A 24,851-nucleotide genomic window follows, 5' to 3' on the forward strand; every position below is an offset into this window, starting at 1 on the left:
ATCCTGCTCCAGGTGTGCCAGGGCCAGGGAGGGGTGCTGAAGCGGTGGGGAGTTGGCACAAATTCAACACACTCTCCTCATTTTCAAGGACTTTTTTCATGCAATCCATAGCCATGTCACACATGTCTCGATGACTGTGGCAGGTTGGAGCATGACAGCCCCGTACCCAGACTAGGCAAAGCCGGTCAGGAACAACACGCTAATGATGGCAACAAAGCCAAAAAGAGGAGCAGGGTATGCCAGTGTATGTCAAAGCCCAGCCATCGGTCTAACTTACTCTTAATTGACCTCAGTGGCAAAATTCCCAGTAATGTTCATGGGAGCAGGAACAGGTTGCTAATGTGCCAGTCTCTCTCACATCGAAGGTCACTGCTGTCTTCCCTTGTCCTTTGCCATGCCTAGGTGTGCCACCGGTGAGGCCTGGCAGGAAATCATGCTGGCATGTCTCCCAGACAAGAAGTGCGACCCAGAGTCGGAGCCGGCCAACTCCACCGAAGCCGATCACTCCTGTGGCAGCAGCTTCGCCGTCTTCTATTTCATCAGCTTCTACATGCTCTGTGCCTTCCTGGTGAGTCTGCCCCAGCAACCGAAACCTGCCCTCTGTCAGACTGAGCCCCTGCCTCCCCAGATATCAGCACTGCACAGCAGAAGAATGATCTCAGAGAGGGGAAATCTCCCCATGGGGTCTTTCCCAGCAGCACCCTTTCAGTGACAACACCCCCTCGGTCATTGCGATTCCTGCCTCCCTCCAGCTCTGGGGGATGCTCTGCTTCCAATCCCAATCCTTTGTGCACAGCAAAGGAGCGCTCTTCCCCCCTCCCTCTCAATGAGAAAACCAAATTAGCGTGTTGTGGGCTGTGCTGAGGCTAGCAACGCCTCAGCCACACTTCCCACCTTCCCTCCTACCTTCCTTCTGGCTGCTGAGCAGGTTTTTCCTCCCCTGCCAGCAGCAATGACTGTGAGAATACACATATCCCACTTGCATCTGCTCCGTGTTGGCAATGCGGCATTGCTCAGAGCGACAGCACATGCTCTGCAGCTGGCATCAGTGCGCAAAACTCTCCCAGTGAACAGCAGCAACATTTTAAAAGTTTTGGGTTTGGGCCAGAAGAAGGGACTTTTATCTCAGCCCCACTGCCTGTAGAGGATAAATCCCAGATTCTCCCACCACTACCCCGTTCTGCTGGGCAAAGACACAGGTAAATAAAAAGCCATCACAGCATGTCTAAGCATTCAGCAAACTTGGGCCTCATCCATTCAGCAGGGAAGAGAAAAATGTGACCCAGCTGAGAATATCCTGTCTCTGGGATCTTCCCATTTAAACTGGGGGGCTGGCATGGGGGAACAGAGAACCCACCCCCAATGGCTTTCTAGTTTTATGAGTCCAAATCCAGACCTTAAATGGAGAATCCAGTAAAGCCTATTGTTTCCTGCCTCATCCATCAAGTCATCTCTGTCCTTGTTTGCAGATCATCAATCTTTTTGTAGCTGTTATAATGGATAACTTTGATTACCTGACACGGGACTGGTCCATTTTAGGACCACACCACCTGGATGAGTTTAAAAGGATCTGGGCAGAGTATGACCCTGAAGCCAAGTAAGTAACCCAGCCTCGATATCAGAGCTCCTCGGGAGAACAGGCCCATTATTTTCTGTTCTCCAGACCCAGTGCAGTAAGTGCCATGTTCCTCCTGCAGGAACACTTCTTTTCTGCAAAAATCCTAAATTAGATACCTCCACAAGGTATTGCTGGTGAATCCATAAGCCAGCAGTGCAAGGATACACACAAAAATCTCAGCATGTAGGCTGCACTGTTACCTGGTAGGACATTGCTTCACTTTCAGTTGGGGGTGATGTGGCCTGTTTAGGGAGGGGCAGCAGGAGGTTGAGTGGAGGACGTTAGAGGCTTGGTTTATTGTTGCATGTGTTTGGGATTTTGAGCTGTAACTCTTCTATTTGACCTTCTACTCACAGTAGAGCTGCTGTGCTCAAATCTCCATTTTGTCATATGTCATATAGGCCCACCACAACCTGCACCTTCCCATGGCTGCGTTATGTTGTCTGCAGGGTTATTCACATCAGCAGACTTGCAGGGATTTAAAGTTACACAAGAACAACTCACACAAGGCTTTAACTGACATTCAGTATTATATGCTCTGTGTGACACATGCTTAGGCTTAAAGTGCATTTAGATCCCTGCAGCATTACAGTACAGTTGATAATTGTAATTGCAAAGCCCCCTTCATCAAGCAAAAACTGTGGAAAGAGATCTTGGCATAAACCAAAAGCAGATCTCTTTAGAAGACATAGTGTCAAGATTAATTTGGGCTCGGGTTCTGCAATATGTGAGGCCATGTCACACTATCAGAGTGATACGTAAATTGAAACCCTTCTTCCCAGAGAAGAAGGTCTCTTTGGTGACTGCCCAAAGAGACTTTTAATATGGATAGGGGATAAGCACAGAATTCTAATAAATATACTGTTTGTTAACCAAACAGATGCTACTATTTGTGCTTGTTTGAAGGCAAAACTGCAGTGGCTGAAGCCATATAATAGATAGCCGCTCAGTCTGGATGACATCCTGTTTCTTCCCATCTATAAATGGGAAGCTCTTTTTTTCCTCTTCCCCATCCATGTCCCATGCTTCAAGCCCCACCTCTGGCTCTGGTAGCCCTCCTCCCTCCACGAGAGAATTCTTCTTTTGAGATGCCAGTTACAGAACTTAAAAGAAACCCAACTGCTGCTGTGGAAGAAATTCAGCACTTTCTTTTGCACTGGCTCCAGTGACAGCCCAAAGCATAAACAAGTATCAAAAGACAGTGGTTTGGGGCCATTTATATGGGAAGTAAAGCACCAGGAAAAAAGAGACCCTTTGCACCTCTGTGCCTGCTATAGACCTAAGACCAACAGGTAAACAACCAGCCGTAGATTTTGAGCAGATCAGGGGTGGGGGGACAACCCCAAATTGTCTATTCATGCGCTGAGGAACTGCAGCCTTCAAAACACTGAAGTCAATTCTTGCAAGTAGTGACTCGTGTATGATGGATAGCTGGTTTTTCTGTACTAGCAGGAGTTATATGAGTGCTGGGCAAATCCTGAGGAATGCACTAAATGCAAGAGGCCTGAAACAACACCTTCAGCTATGCCCAGGCTACAGGGAGAGGCAGCGCGGGGCTGGGAAGATCTCAGTGATACTTGTAGCCGCACCCGCACTCTGCAGGCGGATCAGCAGGTCGCCTCGTGGTAAGGATGCGACCCTCACCGTGCTTTCCTCTTTAGGGGACGGATCAAACACTTGGACGTGGTGACACTGCTCCGGCGGATTCAGCCCCCCCTGGGCTTCGGGAAGCTCTGCCCTCACCGGGTGGCTTGCAAAGTAAGGCACGCTGCGCTCGGGGAAGGCTGGGAGTCAAAAGCAGCTAAATACCCCGCCACGGCATTTTCTAGCTGAGCCTGCCGCACAGCCTGGCCGCCTCCCGGTTCGCTGCAGCCGGGCGCGGGTCGGCGCGGGTCCCGGCGCGGCGCGGCGGGAGCGGGGCGGGAGCGGCAGCGTGTGGTGCCCCGCCGCGGCAGAGCCGGCAACTGCACGTGTTGGAACCGTCCCCCCGGCCGCCCTGCGCCTCTCCCCGGCTCCTCTGGCCGGCAACAAGCTCGCCGAGGGCTGTAGGGTCACCAGCAAGCGGGTTGTCCGCTAGTCAGAGACATCAGCGCCCCGCCACCCTCTCTCTAGCTAGGAGAGAGCATCCATGCTAACTACAGCTCTCAAATACCGAGCACTGAGTCAACCACACATATGTTTGTGGTATCAAACACACATCCCAAGACAGATTAGGACAGACAGAAGTAACAGGGCAAGTAAAAATATCTCTGAGATTTTCTTTGGACAAAAACCTAGTGTTATCTCTCATTGTTGCTTAAATAACCGACAGATATTAAAGAGCAAGGTGAGCTTGGTATTAAAATACAGAAAGGGCAAGGACAGATTTTCTGTGAAATTGTCTCACTCATTTCTTTGGTTGTGAGACTCCAGCTATGAAAAAGGACTCTCCCTAGTGAATAATGACATGTTTATAACCTTTATGCTTCCTTCACTTGAAGTTCTTTGTTCATCTCCTCGCAAGTTCCAGAGTTTGTACGTGACACTTGTAGTTGGTTTTTTTTATCAGTTTCAGAGCAAAATACAAAGCCTGGGGCCTGTACACAGAAATAGATGACTTCTGTGGCCTACTGCCGATGCCTTTCAGTCTGCTGTCTAGCAATTGTTTGTTTTCTCGATCTGGTTCAAACCCCCCCAGTCTATGATTGCAGTGGTAGTGATGGGGGATGACACTCTTTCCTCCAATTTGGTACTGAACCAGGCCTGTTGCATGAAAGTGGCAGAAGACAGAGCTCGAACAAAATCAACCCCTGAAAGCATAACAGTTCAAACCAAGTCCCTGGTGTCTCTTACCTTCTGAGACAGAAGTAAGGACGTAAGGTCTGGTGACTCTGCTACATCTGTCTCAGATATATGTTGTTGGTCTCACTGAAGTTCACCCTGCAGCTGCAACAGTACTCAGCACTCACTCTCTGTCCTACATGCCTTTACAGAATTACTGCAGGGTGGACACAGCCTTGTTTTAAAAGGAAGAGGGGGAATAGTTGAATAATGCAGACCAGCTTTCAGGTGCAGCTAATCCCCTTTCTTCAAGCCTGTCACCTAAAAGAAAGATTCTGGCTCTCTGTTTATATATGTTTGCACCAAGCACTGCTTTAGTGCAGGCAAGTTTGCAAGTGCCTCACGAGGTATGAAGAAATCAGTTTGCTCCTGATAGGAAAAAAAGGTGTCATTTAAGAGCCAAATAGTTTGGGGACTGGAACAAACCTCTGTCCATGTAATACACTGTGGGCAAATGCCCACTGGCCACTGGGGAAAAGGAAGGTTAGAAAGTGATAGCCACATTGAAGAAAACAGAGCATCTAGCAATAGGAGAGAGACCCCAGGGCAAACACACCATGGGACCATCGGTGGATATGACAAGTGCTTTTATAATTGTGTAACTAAATCCACAGGCCAGGGATGCTCACATAAGAGGGGTGGCAGCTCTGGAGGGCATCATGAGGGCATAAGGAAGAGCATGCTTCAGTCCGTGTATTGGCAGTATGATTGTTCTCTTTTTTCTCCTTACTCCACAGCGCCTTGTCTCCATGAATATGCCACTGAACAGTGATGGGACTGTCATGTTCAATGCCACTCTCTTTGCGTTGGTCAGAACAGCACTGAGGATCAAGACAGAAGGTAAGAAGCTTGCTGACTGCAAGGGTACAGAGATAGCTGAGTGGTGTTCACACCAAAGTGTGCTGAGCTGGAATACAACAATAAGGACATCTTGTGTAAAATGATCCCAGTTACTCATATGCAGCACATGGTACAAAAAGCAATGTAAGGATGTTTGGAGGAATAATACTTTCTAGGGAGAGAACAGTGTTTCCAGTTACCTAGAAAGCTGGTGCTTCCCATGGTATCATCTCAGATTATTGATCATGTTCTTTACAATGGTCAAGGTTAAAAGTTTTAGATCAATGTCTGCTCAAACAGCAATCAGGGGAAGGAAGAAGGACAAAGAAGCCTCCCCTTGTGCAAACTGGCTGCAGAGCTGGGCCACTTTTTGACTGCCATTGCCACTGATCTTCCAATCCAAGGGAGGCAAAAGGGCTTGGACTCGAAGGTCCCACCTCACTAAAACTCCTCCTGTGCTTCCATTAGCATGAGTTAACATCACATTATAGTGACAGTGTTGTAGGCCTAAAGACAAATGAGAAGCAAAGTGACTGTTAAAATTTTTGCATAGACCAGCGGGTATAGTTCGGGAAAGCATTCAAGATTTTGGGCTCAGCTTGTCCCCTTTGTTGCACTCTGTCACCTGCTGTAATGAAAGATACTGGTCCTGAGTCAAAACCTGACTTCATGTATTAATGAGGTGCTCTAAAAGAGCGTGTAGGTCTGTGATTCGCAGCTAAACACCTCTGCCTCAGGAGTGGCTGCATTACATTTCAGGCATGGGAAAGCAAAACCAGCGGAACCCTAGCTTACTGTGCCAGGATTACACTGACATCTGAGCCAAAAAAAGTGGTAAAGTTAAAAAATTATATTAAGACCTTGAATGTTGTGCTAAACAGAATTTGACTGTAGCCAAAGAGGCTCTCCTGAGGAAAAAGCCACGCACAACCCCTGTAGGACATCTTTTGTCTTATAAAACAGAGACCCAGAAAGGAGTCAATTTTCTTGTCCGTCTTAGCCTCAAACTCTCGGAGTCATTGCCAGTGAACTCCTGGGAAACCACCTAAAGCCTCAAACTGCTTTCTTTCTTGCCTTAGCAGGATCTCGTAAGTGGTTAGGGCAGGAGTTTGGAATTAGCCCTCCTGAGTCAGATTTCTGCCTTTGATGCTGTCCACCTGTTTCACACTCAGCAAGTTACTTAGTGTCCCTATCTTCACTGCATCCTATTAAGAGAGCTACTGCCATGCAGAGCCCTGTGCAGCACTGAGGAGCCTTAACGCTGGGGAGCAATAAGAAAAGTTGCAGGAACAGCACCTGTAGGAGGACAAGATAGTGGTGTCATACACCTAGAGAGAGAAGAGAGCTTCAATTATAAGGGGTTTGGATGTACATAAATCAAGAAATAAAATCAAAGGTGAGTTATTTGGGAGGAAATGGGTACCTAAAAGGAAAGGATATCAACCGAATCCACCTCACTCAGTCTCAAGGGGTAGTGTGGCTTGATTAATGACTCATATAGCTCAGAGCCCCTTGGAGGAACATGTAATGTCTAAGTTCAGACAGTTACATGAAGGGCTTGTGGTAGCCTATGCTGTTCTTCGGAGAATAAACAGGAATATCCTGGGACAGTCCTCTGAGTTGGATAGTGAAAGCCTGGCACACGCCTGGAGTGCCTTGTCAGAGCTCTGTGCAGACTCTCCTAGGCAGACTCTTGGCACCATGTGAAGAACTTGATATCTGCTGGGAGGCAGGGATTGCAACAGGTAATTCTTGGGAAGTGCTGCAAGCAGGCCCAGGTCTTCAGATTCCTAGATGCATCTTCACCACCAATTATTTGTCCCCCCATTAACTGACCTCTATTCTCATCAGATTCAACCTTCACTGGATCTCAATTAAAATTTGAAGTGTCAGATGAGATTGTTGCTTTTCGGGATGAAGTAGCACCATGGTTCTGTTGTTTCTGGCTGTTGCAGACTATCCATCAGTAACACAGTCACCTTCCTACCCTGAAATGACTATGCATATTTAGGAAGAAGACCTCTTGCTGTGAGGCGGCTTTAGCAACGGTCAGAACATCTCTTTGCCCAAAACTTTCCACTACTGAAAAACCTCTGATATTTTCTTCCACAGATTGCCATGCCAGACATGAAATTGCTCCTCTGCAGGGTCTGCTTAATTCCTGTCTCTGATGATTTTCACCCTGCAGGTAACCTGGAGCAAGCCAACGAAGAGCTGAGAGCAATAATTAAGAAAATCTGGAAGCGTACCAGTATGAAGCTGCTGGACCAGGTGGTGCCCCCCGCAGGCGGTGAGTGCAGGATCTTGTCCCAGTCTCTGAATCTCTCTGTCTTTTTCCCCACCTGACATGTCCTACTGCACCTCACGATCATCAGGTGGAATATGGGGGACAAACTTTCTTCTACAAGCTGTTACCTGTATTTCATCAGGCTGAGATCTGTTTCTGCCTGTACTGACATGAATATCATGTTCTTACTGCTGAGAAATTGGGGAAGGAAGAAAAGAGGTATAAATAGGAGTCAGAAACCTTTGTTCCTAGATTTTGCCCTAGTTTGATCATAGGCATTTGCTCCCCTGGACATTACCTGGCACCTGCTGGGGGCAAAGGAAGCAGGCAGAACTACGTAGCTCCGGGGAGAATGACATGGACTTCATCTAACTACATAAGAGATATGGTCTTACACTCAAGTTAAGGATGCAGCCCTGTCTCATAACCCCTTCATATTTAGCAAAACTACCTTTACTATGTCATATAACTCCTTTTTTACTCACATAACTGCTTTCTACTATGATACCTGTCAAAGACTCATGTACCTGGGGACATACCTCAGCCAGTCTGAACTGGTGTAACAGATTGCTGGGGGTTTCTATGCAGCGTCCCTGGTAAGCTGTCATTACCAGGCTTCTGGACAAGGTTTCTCTGCTAGGCTTCTTGGGACCCCAGGTGCATGGGCATCCAGTGTGGCCTTCACTGACCTTCCAGGTGGCTCCAGGGGCTATAGCACAAAACGGCACTTGGTAGTTAGTTAACAGTTGCAGCCAGATCCTGAACCTTGCTCAGCCTGCTCCGAAGTCAGTGGACCATGTCTTACAAAATTTCCAGTGGGTTTGGGGAAGGGAGGAGAGTTACCTGGATAAAAACTTAGTGCACATTTTGGTTCATTGACAGTTTGTATTGAGTGAGAATACAGCAATGACTGCATTTCTGGGGAGATGTGATCATTTTGGTTCACTCTCACCCATGCTAGGCACAACCAGACAAACTTTCAATGCAGAGAAGGGCAAGATCAGGTCTGGGATGGATGGTCAGTCAGATGCTGTTGGTGAACCCAGACTCTGAGTATGTATTACCCCAGGCTATCACAAGACAGAGCAGCATGTGTTGACCCAGACTTGGAAGGCTGCTGCTATAGGAAGATCCTGTGTGGTAAACCAATACCGGAGACTGCAAAGGTTAGAGGCACTTCACCATAAACAACGTACCTCCAGAGGTGCATAGCTATAGGGGTTCTCTGCCAGCAGAACCAGTCTATCCAAATGCCACATGCACCTCTCCTCCTGATTACTTACAGCAAGCTCTGGCTGTGGAGCAATCCCTTCCTTCAGCCCTACATCCTGATGCCATAAAAAGCAGAGATGTACTGCGGTGCCTAGTGTTTCTGCTGCGAATTGCAAGGTTCCCATTAGCAAATACACTGTTTAAAATCAGTTGATTGTTTAATTTGTTTTTTTTTTTTTTAATACCCCTTTGCAGATGACGAGGTGACTGTCGGGAAGTTCTACGCCACTTTCCTGATTCAGGAGTATTTCAGGAAGTTCAAGAAACGTAAAGAACAGGGACTGGTGGGCAAGCCCTCCCAACGCAACGCACTCTCCTTGCAGGTGACAAGCGGGCACAGGATGGACAGGGGTGGTACAGTAGAGGCATTTGACCCCACTTCCCTCTCAACAATTCTGGGAGATGCAATGGGCTATCCCCACTGGAAAGGAGCTTGTAGACCCCTTGAATTACCACTTCAATCGTTTTGGATATGTATGTACTAAAAGCCACATCCCTTAGCTCTGGAGGTGGAAGGCACACATGAGGTATATCCACAGTTTATCAATCTGCTGGTAATATTTGAAATTTGGGTTCTTCTTAGAGAACTGGTATGAAGTGTCCAAGCAGACATTTGCTTATTACCATATTCATTCTACTGTTTCTGAGGGAAGTCACTATAACAGAATCAGGCAGAGCATGTGCTAGGAGGCAAAATCAGTTAAAAAGCAAAAAGCATACCTGGATTCCAAGGCCATCGACGGACGGGGCATCAGGCTCTAAGACCTGGGATCTGTTCTGTGCTACATGTTCACTGGGTGGACTACCAGGCTGTGTGAAAGAATGAGAAAGCCCCATTGACTGTACAAGCAGCATCATCTATGTCTCTCGAGTGTATAGTAAGGAAGAAGGGTGACTCCGGAGTTCCAGCAAGCTAAAAAGTGCTGGAACACGCAGGCACAGATACAGACTGAGGTCTCAGCGTACCCATAGCTTACCTCCCTGGATGGACTCCCTGGAACGGATTCCAGCCAGTGAGGGGTTTGAGGACTGTCCAGGTCCAGATGCCAGAAGTTTAGCTATTAAATCCATATTTAAGCTGCTGATTAAAAAGAAGAGATTTCAGAGGCGCCGAGTACATGGTTCAGCTGGAACTGTGGCTGCTCTAGGGCTTCTGGTTGTGGATCTGAGAATCCAAAGTTGAAAGCATGCAGACTTGCTTAGTCAAGCCTGTGGATTTATGTCTATGTCCTGTTGTGATGAAGCCAGGGGACTAGCAACAAACATTCCTGCATTGAATTGCTAAGAGTTTTTCCCTCTCTAAGCTGGAGATGAAAGAACAGAATTTGTTGGTGTTTTTCTAGGAGCTGGGGATGCTATATTAAGTCAAAGGGCTTCACAGTGCTTAGGAAGAAATAGCACTGCTTTTATTTCTCATGTACCCACTCGGAGATATGAAGCTCTATAGTTTGCTGTTTTGCAGGCTGGTCTGCGCACACTTCACGACATTGGGCCAGAGATCCGACGAGCAATTTCTGGAGACCTGACAGCTGAAGAAGAGCTAGATAAGGCCATGAAAGAAGCTGTTTCTGCTGCCTCTGAAGATGATATCTTCCGGGTAGGTGCTGAACAAGTTTACAAGCTGAGGCTAGACCAGTAGCTGAGCTCAAAGAGTGCTACATTCTCTCTATGCGCTCTGTATTTCAGCTGGGCCCTCCTTCTTGTTTTCTAGACCCTAGAGTGGTGGACTCAGGGTGCCAAGTCCTGAGATCTTTGCAGAGTTTTTATCCCATTTTCTTCTCAATGGAAGTTTCCCTCATAAAACCTAAATAAAATCAGAATGAGAATGGCCAAAGAGTCAGGTCAGCCATCCTACAGTCTGCAGAGCAGCAGCCAGGCACACTTCAGTGTTTTGTTCACTCCTCTTTTCAGTGGCACAAGTAGCATCCTTCCAAAAAGTACACCAGAACCCAATAGAGCTCCTATGGAAGGAGGAAATTTTCCGAGCAAGTTACCTAAATCTTCTCTTTCTTATTTCATTTCTATTTCTTGTAATTGTCTCCTCTGGTAATATTTCCTCTCCTTTGGCATTCTCCTCCTTTCCTTACAGAAAGATGCTGTCAGTCCCTTTCATTACTCATCATCTAAACAGTACATAACTGGCTCATTAAATCTTTCTTCACTTGTTCCTCCAGGTGATTAATAGTTTCTGGTGCTCTTCTCAAATTCCCTCTCATGTCTAAATGTTGCTTTGTAACTGCACTGTGAAAACCGGAAAGCAGCTGGTTCTTGCCTCCCTACCCAGTTCTGCACTCCCAGGACTGGTAGAAGGTGTAGAGACACCTTTGCCTCACCTATGCACCTGGCCAGTCCTCTGAAATATCTTAGAAAGCTAAAGCTTTCACAGCCTGCATATGCCTAGTCTCTCTGACAGAGGAGTCCATGCACTATCTCCTGGCAGAAAGAGCACCAGTGCCATCGTGCATGTTTTGGTCCTCACATTTTTTTTTTTCCTCAACAACAGGCTAAGCAGGAAACACCAGGGCCCTTGCACATCTTCTCACTCACAAAGGGAAAATAATTTCTGTTTCTCTGATAGAGAGCCGGAGGCTTGTTCGGAAACCATGTCAGCTATTACCAAAGTGATGGCAGGAGCGCGTTCCCCCAGACATTCACCACCCAGCGACCTTTGCACATCAATAAGTCTGGCAACAACCAGGGAGATACCGAGTCTCCATCTCATGAGAAGTTGGTGGACTCCACCTTCACTCCCAGCAGCTACTCATCTTCAGGCTCCAATGCCAACATCAACAATGCCAACAACACTGCCCTGTGCCGCTTCCCCAGCCCACCCAGCTACCCCAGCACTGTCAGCACAGTGGAAGGCCACGGGACCCCCTTGTCACCCACCATACGTGTGCAGGAGGCTCCTTGGAAACTACCTTCCAAAAGGTAAGCTTCACAGAGCAGAGAGTGGGTCAAGGGACCAGGGAGAGGAACATGCACGCAAATACCAGAGCATTGCTGCCTAGCTGAAGTCACCCACCAGACATCACCCAGCCTGCAGCCTGGATTGAGCCTTCTGGTTCTCCCCTTGTGCCAAAGTCCAGGGTGCAACAGATATGCATCAGTTGACCACTGCAAAGAAGCAGCACTCTCACTGACCAACACACTTGGTTTCTTTGGGCTTTATCATGAAGAAACCTTTGTAAGAACCAAAAGGAGCCTTATTTATCCCTCTTTCACCACAGGGAGGTGTTTTATCAACTGCTAACTAAAAGACAAAGGGACTGTAATTCATCTCTTAAGCCCAACAGGGAGTTTTGTGGAAGTCAGTGGTTTTTCATTCAGTGGGTCACATCCCTAGAGAGGTGACCAAGGGCATAATGGGAGGAGGGAGGCAAGGTTTTCAGAAAAGCAGTACTGTGCAAAGCAAAGAAAATCCCCTTCTCCCGACAGCTTTCAGGCTGTCTACACACAGATGACCGATAAGGAAGGAGTATCATTTTTATCAGTGCAGGATTTTTTTTTAACCGTTTCAGTAACAGCAGGAAAGAGCTGGAAAATTTTTTTCAGTGCAGAGAGTGGGCAACGTGAAAAGATGGAGAAATGCTGCCCCAGCAAAGGACAGAATAGGACAGCAAGATGGAGGAAATTCAGTGGGTGCAGAATTGCCCAAGTAATTTCATGCCTTCCTGAGGGAGGCCACAGGAGTTGCACAACATGTGTTACCATCTGCCCTTCCCCTTGCTGACTTGTGCTGATGTGACACTGCTAACACGGTGTTCTTTTCTCTCCTTGCTTCCTTGGGTACCCTCCTTGAATTAGGACGCATTACTACGAAACACTGGGACGGTACGTGTTCTCCCTCATGCTTTAATGCTCTCTGGGTGTAAGACCCATTGTTTGTCCCATTGAAAATCCAAATCCTTATTAACACTGAATATGAGCTCTTCTTTTTGGTGTCAGTAGGGCTGAAAAAGAGGTAATGATCGCCATGACATCTCCAGAAAATACTCCCAACTCAGGGCTTTTCTGCTTACAGGCAGGTAGTGTGATGCATGGGCTGTTTCTAGTTGGTTTCTAGATTTGGGGGTTTTTTAGAGTTTCTAGCTGGGCTCACACATATAGGCACTTTCTGATCACAGCACAGTGAAGTACACCCTGGTGTGTTCCTATAAAAATTCTGTATGGTTTTGGCTAAACACAGACTGTTGAATAGGGGGACCTGCCATGTACTGATTTCTCCCCTCTGCACCTTAGCAGTTTTACTTGCCTCCCATCTCAGCAGGAAGGTCACTCCAGCGCTGTCCTACAGGCTGTTCTATACCATGCATATGCACATTGCTCCTAGTGCTTTTTGCTCAAATCAAATGATAAAATAATATTCCTATCCAGTCCCTGAAAGATGAAAAAAACCTACCTCATTGCTTTCTTCTGCAAATGCTAGTAACACACCGACATTGGCTCAACACCTCCATGTCAGTATCTCGAAGATCCACACTACCTTCAGATTTTACTTTACTCCTCAGAAAACACAAACTCAGAATGAAATATGAGGGCCAAGACGTGAAACAGAGGGACAAGGAGGAGGCAAGAAGGGAATTAAGGGCTCTCACACTTAAGGGTTTGAACAGATCCTACTGAATTCAGTAGAAGCACTCTGCAGATAGTGATGAGAAAAAAGGGACCAAAGATGGAAAAGACAGCAAGGGACGAGAGCATGGACAGGAAGCAGAGGGGAGAGATGGTGCAAAGTAAGGGATTTGGGAGGCAGAGACCATACACCACAGAGCTGAGAGGGTTACTGTTAGTGTCTAGGAGGCTTCTCTGAAATTCTTAACCAAGGCTTTTGCAACAAGGGAAAAAGCTGTTTTTCCAAGAGCCCATCTCAGATTTTACTTCGAGTTCAGTAAGGTGTATCTCTGGAAATGTGGTCAGTGTGATGTGCACATTTATAGAGTACATGTAGTCACAAATGACAATAATATGTTTACAGTGTCATTCAGCATTGATTTAAGAAACTCTTCCTCTGAAAGAGGACACAGACAAAGGTTGTTGCTTTGTATTTGTGAACCCTGCAGCTCTGTTCAGTCATTGATTTTTCTATGATAGCTCTTCAACATTATAATAAACTGAGACAGATGGAGCCTGTCATTCTTGTCTTTTTAACAGGTTGTCTTTACCATCTCCATATCTTGACTTGTCTTTTTTGCTCATTAGCTCCAGTTCCAGAGACAGCCAGCTGGCAATTGTTTGCCAAGAGGAAGTGTCTCAGGATGAGACTTACGATGAAAATTTGAATGAAGACATTGAGTACTGTAGTGAACCAAGTCTGCTCTCTACTGAAATGTGAGCTTTGCAGCTTTAGTCAAGGTGTTTGGGTAGTTCGTTAATTAAGGGGTAGAGGTGGGAAGAGGTGACGTTTTTCTACAAAAATTTCAATTTATGGGATAAGGCCAGAAGACTTTAGTCAGACAACTCAAATATCAGAAAATAATTTTTAAAAATGTGGTTCAGCCCTGAGAAGTAACATTGAAAAGGATATCTTTCACCTAAGATTTTCCTCCTCCTCTGAATGAGACATCTGGATCTGTAGGGCCTCCGCCCCCCCATTCACTTCTACCATCTAATGTTCCCAGATCTCATCTTTAGAGCATTCTCTGTCTCATGGTCTCTCTTGCTGCGCCCGGACCAGTTATAGCTCGAAGTTAGCTCGCAATTGCGTCCATTTGATAGCATGATCTTCCTGGCTTCCCTGCTGGAAGAGGGGTTATTCTGTCCAATATCAGCTGCTTTTCTAGAATCCCTCTGTTCTCCTTTCCAGGCTTGCATACCAAGATGATGAAAACAGACAACTTACTCCACCAGAAAACAACAAAGGAGAGGACACCCGGCACTCTCCGAAGAAAGGGTTTCTGTGCTCCTCAGCACTAGGTAACATCCCAGCGTGACATGCGGGCTGTGCTCTCCTCTGCTTTGACCGAGTTCTCACATCTTGCTGGAGGAATCCCAGCGTGTGGGCACAGGTGTTGCTGTTTGCTGCATTTAGCTCGTGAGACCAGGAATCCCACGGCGTGCATATGATCCTGATCATGCACGTGACTCTATTGACTTTATGCTCAGTCGGTAGATGAATCTGTGGCTGTTTGGATAGTACATGTGATCTGTTTGATTAAGCCTGCCTGTGAATTAGGGGAGTTTATTATAGCGCTATAGACTCTCCAAACAATCACCAGGGAGTCACCGAATGGGTTAGCCTTGAGTATACGGTGTTCTGTTCTGTGTGTATTCTGTAGGAGAGGTTGTCTCTTTTGTCCGCTACAAGGAAAACAGTGAATTTCAGAGTAAATTAATACAATACAGATTTCCTTTCTGCTCTAATTGTACCTGAAGATTTTCAAGTGCTTGAACGTGCAGGCTACACTCAGGTGAAATCCATGAATCACAAGATTTTATGAAAGTATCAGAACAAATGTGAGAGTCTGGAAGAAAATGAGCTCTTTCATGTAGAATATTTTACAGCCTTTTTCCTGAGTACTGGTGTGGAGAAAAAGGACATTTGGGGGAGAAACTAAAGAGAATCCTCTATCTAAAATATATTCTTACAAAATAAAAGTGACAGACTAGGTAGTGTTACGTTTAAAGTGAGGCTACTGAGTCTTCACTCAAATCCTTCAGGATGCTTGTAAAATTGAGTATTTTAAAAGCATTTACTTTATTTTAAAACTTAAAATATTAGGCAATTACAATTCCTATATCTATCTATAAGGCCAAATTTGCAGTCATTTGTAGTTAATGCCTCATTAACTACATTCTAGTGAATGTTTATACAGTGATGTCACAGTCATTTTATTAGTTTTTTTCTCTAGAAAGAGGAAATACTTTTCATCTGCATTGTAGCATTCATGCTCCGGCTTATAACACATTTCCTCCAACCCCTGAGAGGGCCTTTTCTCAACAAATCAATATTATAGATACTTTCTATTTTCAGAATTCTAATTTTCTTTCCTTCTTTAGAAAAATAGCAACAGGATCAAGAAGTCCACAAAATATTTTAGTGTGCCATGCAGCTCTATCTTTAATACTGGATTTATTTGCCATTCTTCAGAAGTAAAGCCTGTGTACTTGTTCATAAACATACTTTGCAGTACTTTCAAATTCCTGCATAGGGAGTACCTTTCTCATATTTACAGAAGTGAAGTTTAATTTTATAGCAAGTAAACAATGCGACTGTTTCAATAGTTCCCCCTAAAATCTTTTCTTTTTTTTCAAGAGAAAAAAAGCTTTTTTCTCTTCCCTTCTCTCCAAATTTTGAAAATGCTTCATGTCTATATAAGCAGCCTTCCATTCACCAGTGAATTCAACCACTGATTAATTCACTTCCACTTGACCTTGCTATAGACACAGCCTCATAAACTGTGGTATGTCTGGCAGCTAAGGGACACAGATCACATGCAAGCAGGAGGCCAATGTCACCTGAGCAGCCTGATGTCCCCTCCTGCACGTTGTGTACAGCCAGGCACAGCACCAGAGCCTCAGCTGCCATCATCAGTTCCGCTGAGGGCTTTACCTGAACCAGAGAGGTCTGAGAACACTTCCACTGCTTAGGAGGGAAATCAGCTGCTTGGTATCTACTAGGACAGTGTTTTAAAAGAGGAAAAATAAAAATCATCGTCCAGAATTTTATTTTGCAGCTTGCTTGGAAGGTAGTGCTGGTTGGTCCATGATGCTTGACTGCTTTTTGTAAATACAAATGCTTTGGGAAGGGCAAGGTGTTGAGGGAAAGTGGACAGAGCCTAAAATATGGGTGTCTTTGCTGTATCTCCAATGGGACTGCACTAAAAGACATTGAAACCAGAGTAACTGTGGTGTAGTATGACTGATGGACACAGTTGTGTGTGATTGCTGTTTCAGGTCGAAGAGCGTCGTTTCACTTAGAGTGTCTGAAAAGACAGAAAAACCAGGGCGTAGACGTCTCGCAGAAGACAGTTCTGCCTTTGCATCTGGTACATCATCAGGTAAGCATTAATAACCACAAAGGGCCTAGCAATATAACTGAGACCCTACCACCTGCAGTGCCCCCAACTTCTTAAAAACCATCTGGGATAGTTTCTCACCCATATCAAAGGTCCAATTTTTAGAAATCATATTTGCATCATGCTCATTCCTGCTTTCAGGATTTTTATCATTCCCAGAAGAATGCTACAGGAACACGTCCTTTGGAGTCAGCAGAGTTAACATTTTCTGATGTCCATAAAAGAGTAAAAGAAAAAACTAGCTAAAAGATAAAAATAACTACCCAAATTGCATGCTGCAGTGCAATTACACTGGCTTTGATGGTAGCATGCATATGAATAAAATGTGCAGGGTCTACTTTCATATTAATTAAAGGTAACCAGTAACTGTAATTAATCATTTTAAAACATAAACTGATTACATGTAATTAATCAGCTTCTTAAGCCCTTTGTAACTGCATTCAGCAGCCTAGCAAATGTATGCTTAGGCACGTATCTACATGATTAGCCAGCTGTCGTAGTCCGAAGTAGATTTGTGTCTTTTAGTTTGATGATGCCACTTTTTGTCACCATAAAAAAAACAGGTGCAGATGGTAGTGCCAGCCTTGCAAGTGAGGCGTCCTGCTCTGTGCAGTCCCCCAGGGCAGGGCAGAACAGCCTTCCACCTCCTTAGGTTGCCACAGGGACAGAAAATGCCACGCGGCGGGGGCGGGAGGAGTGAGAAGTCAGAGCAGAGGAGTGAGAGATGAGCGCGCTTGAGGCTCCCCGGCTCTTCTCACCTGCACTCCCAGCCAGTTTGGATTGAGCTCCAGAAAGCAGTGGTCTGCAGAGAGTTACAGCTGTGGCAGGGACAACCAACAAACGTGTTGGGGCAGGGAGGAGTGGGCAGGAAACAGCTTCCCACCTTCCCCATCGCAGCAACAGCCCTCCTGAGACTTCCTGCCTTCCCACGGCAAGCCAGGCGGAGGGGACACATGCCTCCCACTCTCTCATCCCACCCAGCCGGCAGAATCACCTCCCTCCAACCTGTACAAAGAGGATGGAGCTACTTCACCCTTCCTCATCCCACCACGTAGCTCCAAACCTAGAGGGATGGGGCCCTGCTCATCCCAGTGTCACTCAGCCAGACCAAAGGGTTACCCTCAAATAGGCACCTGGCCTCTAGCTGACAACACTCAGCAGTGTTCATATGTTTACAAAAATGTTAGCCTACAACAGTGCTTAAAACAAGAACATAAAGGTTGCTTCTGCTAAGCGCAATGGATTTGGTTGCTCTTGAATGCTTGAAGGGGTATTCTCCTTAAATACTCATACGTCATGATATGTAAATATATGCAGCTGAAGCTCAAAGCAATCCCTAAGAGCTTCTTTCAACCTCCACAGTACCTTACATCTTGGATAAAAGACCTTGTATATGTTTCTGCCAACAAGCTGAAGAACTGTCCTGCCTAACAGATCTAGGGCTTTCCTTGAAGTCCCAGCAGTTTAAGGGATGTCCTGAGGCCATCATAGCCTGCAGGGCATGACTTACACAGATGAACTTTTAAGGGCTTGCTTCCTCACTGAAATTTGATAGGAGTCTGACATCTAATTCCTGAGAAAATCTTGGTGAAGCTTGTAGGTGACTAATAATTGATTCTTTTGTTCATCTGTCACTGAAATAATCAGCGCAGCATAGTTATCGGTTCCTAAGGATTTCAGTGGCAGATGGACTGAGCTTCACTTAGCTTTAGATACCTTAAAGTTAGCTGTCTAGTTTAAACTGGTCAGTTCAGTCTCACTGCGGTCAACAGAGGGAAAGAGCATCTCCAGAGGGCAAGTAGAAGTCTTGTCCAAGTCTTGTCCTCCAGACAGCATTTTCAGGCAGGTATCAGGCAGGAGGCTTGCTGGTGTCTCTCTGCACAGCTAGCTTACACTAAACACATAGCCTTCAGATAGCTGAAGCTGGATGAGACTAACCTCAACCCGAACAAGAGGATTCTCTGCAACACAGAGCACACATGCTTTTGTGTTTTCTATGCATTTATTTATTTGCTCATACTAGGCAGTAGTGAGCTCTGTGAGATGAGCTTATGACTCTGACATCATTGCTTATGGAACAAGGCAGCAGTCACCATGAATAAGGCATCAGATCAGCCCTGTGCAACAAGGGGATTCTTGAGAAATTTGTTATAAAAGGAGGCTGGATGACTCAGAGGAAGGACAGGATGGCTCAAAGTATAATCATCAGATATTGATCCTCCCACCAACAGCAGATGCCTTAAAATCCAGTGGTGGATTTAGAGTTGTTGCCAACTGCAGACACATCTAAATTTCACATCTGGTATCCATTCAGGTTCCAGAGTAGATACTTACAGAAAACACAGCAATTGGCAGTAAAAGCTAGCAGTATGGGTGGTGGCAGTGGTGGGAAAATGAATTGCTGTCTCACCCACTGGAGAAGAGGTGGTGTTTCTGGCAAGGCGGGAGGGAGGGAGTGGGGCTGCATCCCTCCTGTCAGTGCAGCGGCTCCAAGGCTGACAAACCACAGTCGTGAGAGTTTTCTGTCTGGTGCTTGGCACTAGCGCACGATACACCATTTAAAGGAAAGCTTGCAAAATGAGTCCGCAGGAAACATCCAAACCGCTCCAGCAGCTGGCAGCTGTTTTCACAAGCCTCAAGACCCTCCAGGCCTTTCTCGGGTAGTTTCTCCAGCACCTCCTCCTTCCAGCCCTGCTGCTAAGAGCAGGCTCTCACTCGTCTTGTTCCTCCTCTGTCCGCAGGCGTTAGCGGTGGCCGGCCTGAGTCCCCTGCTCCAGCGAAGCCATTCCCCCACCATGTTCTCTCGGCTGTGTGCTACGCCCCCCGCTACACCCTGCAGCCGTGGCTGGCCGCAACAGAGCATCCCGACTCTGCGCCTCGACGGGGCAGAGTCCAGTGAGAAGCTCAACAGCAGCTTCCCGTCAGTACACTGCGGCTCTCGGTTCACTGACAACACCGGCTGCAGCAGCCCGAGGAGAGCCAGGCCGGTCTCCCTCACCGTCCCCAGCCAGACCGGAGGGAGCAGCAGGCAGTTTCACGGCAGCGCTGGCAGCCTGGTCGAAGCGGTAAGACTGCAGAGTCACGAAGGACACGAGCAGTGTCAAGGCCAACTAGAAATGCGGCCCTCGTTAGAGCAGGGGTATATCGCTGCCCACAATGCCAAGAGTAGGAGAGCCCATCTCCAAGCAGCGGTTAGCAGCATGAATGGGAGAAGGACCGTTGGGGAAAATACAGCGGTAAAGAGGGTTGTGATGGGGTGCGATAGGGTTGATGATGCAGACTATTAACGTATGTCTTTGTCTCTGGTTCCCTACCTGCTTTTGAAGGTCTTGATTTCGGAAGGACTGATGCAGTTTGCTCAAGATCCAAAGTTCATTGAGGTCACAACCCAGGAGCTCGCAGACGCCTGTGACATGACGATAGAAGAGATGGAAAATGCAGCAGACAACATTCTCAATGGTAACAGCAAGCAGAGCCCCAATGGCAACCTCTTGCCTTTTGTTAACTGCAGGGACCCAGGGCAGGACAGTGCAGGAGAGGAAGAGGAAGAGGTGCAGAACCCGGATTGTAGAAAAAGTCAGGAGGAGCTCAAGGACAGCAGGATTTATATCAGCAGCCTGTAGTTGCCAGGGCTGGAAGCGATGCTGGTTTTTTATTTGTTTCAATGTTCCTAATGGGTTTGTTTCAGAAGTGCCTCACTGTTCTCGTGACCTGGAGTAACCGGAACAGCGTTCTTCATTCATTTCTGTTGGGACGAGTCGCAGAGTTGGGTGGTGTAAGAAAGCTTTTCAGGAGCGGATATAACCCCAGCACGTGTCCATGAAGGAAGAGTGAGGAGGAGGAGGAGGAAGAGGAGGAGAGCCAGCTCCCTCTTTTTTTCAGTCCCTGCACAAGGAACGACGACTGCCTCCCGAGCGCGAAGGGGAACCTCAGCTTCCTGTGGATGGCCCTAGCCAAAAGGACCCTGCGTCAAACGGGTGTCTTTCAACTTTGCTTGTAAAAATCATTTTGCACATATTCTGTATGAGCCTCACCGTCTCCATAAAGCCAAGGCCCTTTGATTCAGAAGGAGAGGAAGACTTCTTCTGCTGTGGATTCCCGTACCGCAAAGGGGAGGAGGAAGCAGAAGAAGCCCGAGGGCGCCCGAGGGGCAGGTGGCAACGCTGCCCAACCCTGCCGAGACTCCCAGGCAGCGGTCTCTGCCAACCAATCCGAGCTCAGGCAGCCACTCCTGCCAACCAATCAGAGCTCGAGCAGTCACTTGCCAGCCAATCCGAGCTCAGGCAGTCTCCTGCCGACCAATCAGAGCTCAGACAGCCAGCCATGCCAGCCAGTGGGAGAGCGGGGAGCAGGCTCTGCGGCGGGGCTGAGCCGACCTGCCCCGCACTTGCTGAGGTGGTGGTGGGCTTGTGTAGATCTCTCCTTGTTTTGCAGTTTGATATTTTCTTGAAAGCATGTTGCAGTTTTTATTTTGACTATTTTTTTTTTTTTTTTGGAGGGAGAAGGGAGTGTTTACAATGTTTTGTAATCACCTACCTTTTTGTTTTGGTTTATTTTCACCTTTGCAAATGTTAAATTGGTTTGATCATGTTGTATTATTTAAACTGGTTTTTTTCCTCCATTGAAATTTGGTAGAAGTATAACGATAGACGAGTTTTACCAACCATTATGTACACCAAGAATTTGTAATTTTATTTGCTAGTAATTGAAACCTCCTTTTTTTGTTGTTGTTTTATAATTTAAAGATAGTAGGCAATGCACTTGATATAGTCTTGCACATTTGAGTGATTGATTTGGGTTCTTTTTAGTGCTAAGTATATCTGTGAGTGTGGGAGCAATACGGAGCGAGTGTGCGTGCGCGCGCATGTGTGTGTAAGTGCATGCAGTTCTCCACATCCTGGTTTGAGCTGCAGGAGATTTGTATCTGGGGCCATTTGAATGCAAAAACAAACCACTGTCTCTGCTTTTGAAAGGGGAATCAGTAACTCTTTGCATTTTCTGTTCCACAAGATATGCAAAAACAATGCAATAATATTAATTTTAAAATACAATTGTAAGTTGTGTTGGCATTAAAACTGTATAGAAAAAAATTGCAGGGGTGGGGGGAAACAAAAAAACAGAAGGCGTTACGCTTCGATATATTCCGTGTGATGTTTTATTGCATTGATAATGTTTCTGTTGAAGAAACCGTTATACTTGAATTCAGGTCAGTTTCAGTATTTTTCAAATATTTTTTTAAAATGAATTGCAATTGTGCCAAGCAAAGATAATGAATTGAATTAAGTTTGTTTAAAAAAAAAAGAAAAAAAAGAATCACTTCTTGTATATTTTGCTGCATGTCAAGTGAATCATTTCGTATTTGGAATGTGCCAAGCTTTACCTTTGAACTTTTAAGTGCTTTTCTACGTGTGGTTGGGGAAAGGGGTACTATTTTTTTTCTTTTTTAATTTGTAAAATGAACAAAGTGTACCTGATGTAAGTAACTATTCTGCAATCCACTGACAGGTTGAACGTTACTGATTTTGCATATCTTGTGTTCATTTTCCTTCTTCCTCACTCCCTTTAAACATGCACGATGACTTTATTGGTAGAGAATCTTTCTTCCCGAGACCGGGACGTTTTATTCAGGCTTTGTTCTCTTTCCTTTTGCTCAGTTTCTCTAAAGGTCCCGTCCCACTCGAGGGTGGCAAGACTCCCAAGCCCATTTGGCAGATCCATCCTACGTATTCAGCTGGCACCAGCAATTCAAGGAGCAGGGAAATAACAATCTGCTGTCAAACTTCTTTTATTAAATAGCTGACCCTGATCGATTGTAACAGGATCCTGGGATAAGCAAATGCAGGAGGCAGAATCGTTAGAAAAGTAAAATTATCTAACTCTGGGCTGGACTGAAAGCAGAGGGTAAGTGAGGGAGAGAGCTTAGGAGAATTGCTGCAGTCTGGTCAAGATGCAGATCTTAAGGGACTTTTTTGTGTTCCTATGCACAGTCTCATCCCTCTTCCCAGACTTTAGTGGATGGGTCAGATTCTAAGTCACAAAACATCTGACAGCACAGCATGTCCCAGCCGTATTTCCCTACTAGTGAGTGTGAACCTCTCTTGACTTTCCTCACACCGATACTTGGCCCTAACCCGTGAGAGAGGCTGAAAAACCAGGCAGGTATTGTTAGATTTTATGCAACTGATTTTTGTCTAGACTACTGCTGTTTTTTCCCCCTTCTCAAGATGGTTCACAAACTTGCAGATCAGTGCTGAGCTAGGAGGTGTGATCTGACTCAGAGCTAAACTTTCATTCAAATCTTGAGCTTCTGCAGATGTCTGAGAACATCATTTATTGCATATGTTGATTACATTATTTTTGTAATGCCCTTGCTTTTCTTCTTGATTCTCTGGGGCATAAAGCAGAAATAGCAAAGGGTATTTTTGACAGTGCACTTTTTTCGGTGTCATTTTGAACCGGCCAGTAGCAGCTCAAGATACCTTGAAAAAAAAAATCCTTTTAAACTAGAGAAATATCAATCCATTTATACAACCATCTGGCCACAAAGTCCTAATTCAAGACTTCCCTGGAGAAAGTATCCAGCTGATGTCAGTCAGTCTCATCCTTTCCATCCTTCATGCCTGTATCGAGACGGGCACGTAAGCGTGTCTCCCTTTGAGTTTGCTGCTGCTAGTGCTGAAGTTCTCCAAAGCGACTTGAAAGGAAATAACGCTGTGCCCGGCTGCTTCCGAAAATCAAATCAGTGTAAGGGCTCCCTCTCTCGTTTTCTTCCACTAGAAAGTCCATCCGACCCTCCCAGTGGGAGACAGAGGTGTTCTCTGCTCCTGAGAAACAAAGTACTGATCTAAATTAGTAGTGGCAATGGGTGTTTTGGATGCTTGACAGCGCATGTCATCTTTTAGCATTTTTCTTGACGGGAAGGAAAATGGTGGAAAGGATTACGCCCCACACATATTCCCAGTGAAAGCTGTGACTCCCTTGGGGGTCAGAGCCTACAATGGCCAGGGGAAACCCCGCTGTCTGCTGGAAGACCCCTTAGGTCCTGCAGAGTGGAAAACACGTGGCTAGCAGAGAACACAGATGACTTTTGTGGTTTGAGGGGCAGGTGTTAAATTTAGTAATTGCTGGTGCCAGCTGTGCAAATTTCTCTTTCGGGGGGGGGGGCAGCTTTTTTTTTTTTTTTTTTCATTTGAGGTACTTCCAATGTGCACATTGTGACAGGCCTGAGCAAAGAGCTACTGCCTCCTTCAGGTGAGGTAGAGTCTGGGGGATGGTGGGAAGGCGGGGGCAGGTTTAGTTCCTGGAGTGTCCTTCTTTCCCTGTGTATGGGGGTGGATGGTGGGTACAATCACTGTGCTGTGGATGGAAGCTTTGAAGGAACCGATGGCTGAGGAGTGGCATGGAAGGAAAGAATGGGGAAGACGATCTGCTGTTTGCCACTGAGCATCTCTGACTTGCAAGAGTACGTTGCAGACTAAAGACGTTTCTTATAAAACAACAAACCTCCTCCCTGTATCACTCCTGCTCATTATTCCAGGCAGTACTGGGCCAGCCACACCGGGTGCATTTCTTTTTTTCTTCCTTATTTCTGTGTGGCTGACGTGACGGGGAAGAAAGTGGAACTCATGATCCAGAGCTGGAGTTTCGTTACCCACAGACCTTTTCTGCATCATCAGCCTCTTCAGCTGGACATGTGAACGATGATGGTGTAGATGTTGCTGCTACTGCAGGGGTCCCGCCTGTTTTATCACCCTGCCCACCACACTCCCCCGCGGAAGGACAGCCAGAGAGGCGCCATGTACAGAATCGCATCTATTTCTGCTTTGTTTTCTGACTCAGAACCCTGCCCCCGATGACTACGACAATGATGACAACAACAACAACAACAACAACAAAAAAAGGGCAAATGCATTTTTTACATTTCTTGATAATTTCCAAAGCAATGTATCATTGCTTTCTTTAGACTGACGCCAATATAACAGTTGTATGGGTCTCA

The 24,851-nt window shown here is 46.2% G+C and overlaps 1 protein-coding gene across 1 annotated transcript in view; it reads left to right on the top strand.

The window, feature by feature from the left end:
* Nucleotides 1–24,851, top strand: part of CACNA1C (calcium voltage-gated channel subunit alpha1 C) — a 208,888-nt gene extending 184,037 nt beyond the window's left edge. Inside the window, exons 33-46 of the mRNA XM_075168159.1 lie at nucleotides 403–568; nucleotides 1,470–1,597; nucleotides 3,280–3,376; nucleotides 5,176–5,278; nucleotides 7,467–7,568; nucleotides 9,033–9,160; nucleotides 10,300–10,434; nucleotides 11,416–11,768; nucleotides 12,645–12,671; nucleotides 14,040–14,168; nucleotides 14,644–14,753; nucleotides 16,734–16,837; nucleotides 19,597–19,920; nucleotides 20,182–24,851. Of these exons, the coding sequence (XP_075024260.1) occupies nucleotides 403–568; nucleotides 1,470–1,597; nucleotides 3,280–3,376; nucleotides 5,176–5,278; nucleotides 7,467–7,568; nucleotides 9,033–9,160; nucleotides 10,300–10,434; nucleotides 11,416–11,768; nucleotides 12,645–12,671; nucleotides 14,040–14,168; nucleotides 14,644–14,753; nucleotides 16,734–16,837; nucleotides 19,597–19,920; nucleotides 20,182–20,478 (2,203 nt within the window). The 3' untranslated portion in view covers nucleotides 20,479–24,851. The remainder of the gene's footprint in view (nucleotides 1–402; nucleotides 569–1,469; nucleotides 1,598–3,279; nucleotides 3,377–5,175; nucleotides 5,279–7,466; nucleotides 7,569–9,032; nucleotides 9,161–10,299; nucleotides 10,435–11,415; nucleotides 11,769–12,644; nucleotides 12,672–14,039; nucleotides 14,169–14,643; nucleotides 14,754–16,733; nucleotides 16,838–19,596; nucleotides 19,921–20,181) is intronic.

This window comes from Calonectris borealis, chromosome 1 (assembly GCF_964195595.1).
Source record: "Calonectris borealis chromosome 1, bCalBor7.hap1.2, whole genome shotgun sequence".
NCBI classification, from domain to species: Eukaryota; Metazoa; Chordata; class Aves; order Procellariiformes; family Procellariidae; genus Calonectris; species Calonectris borealis.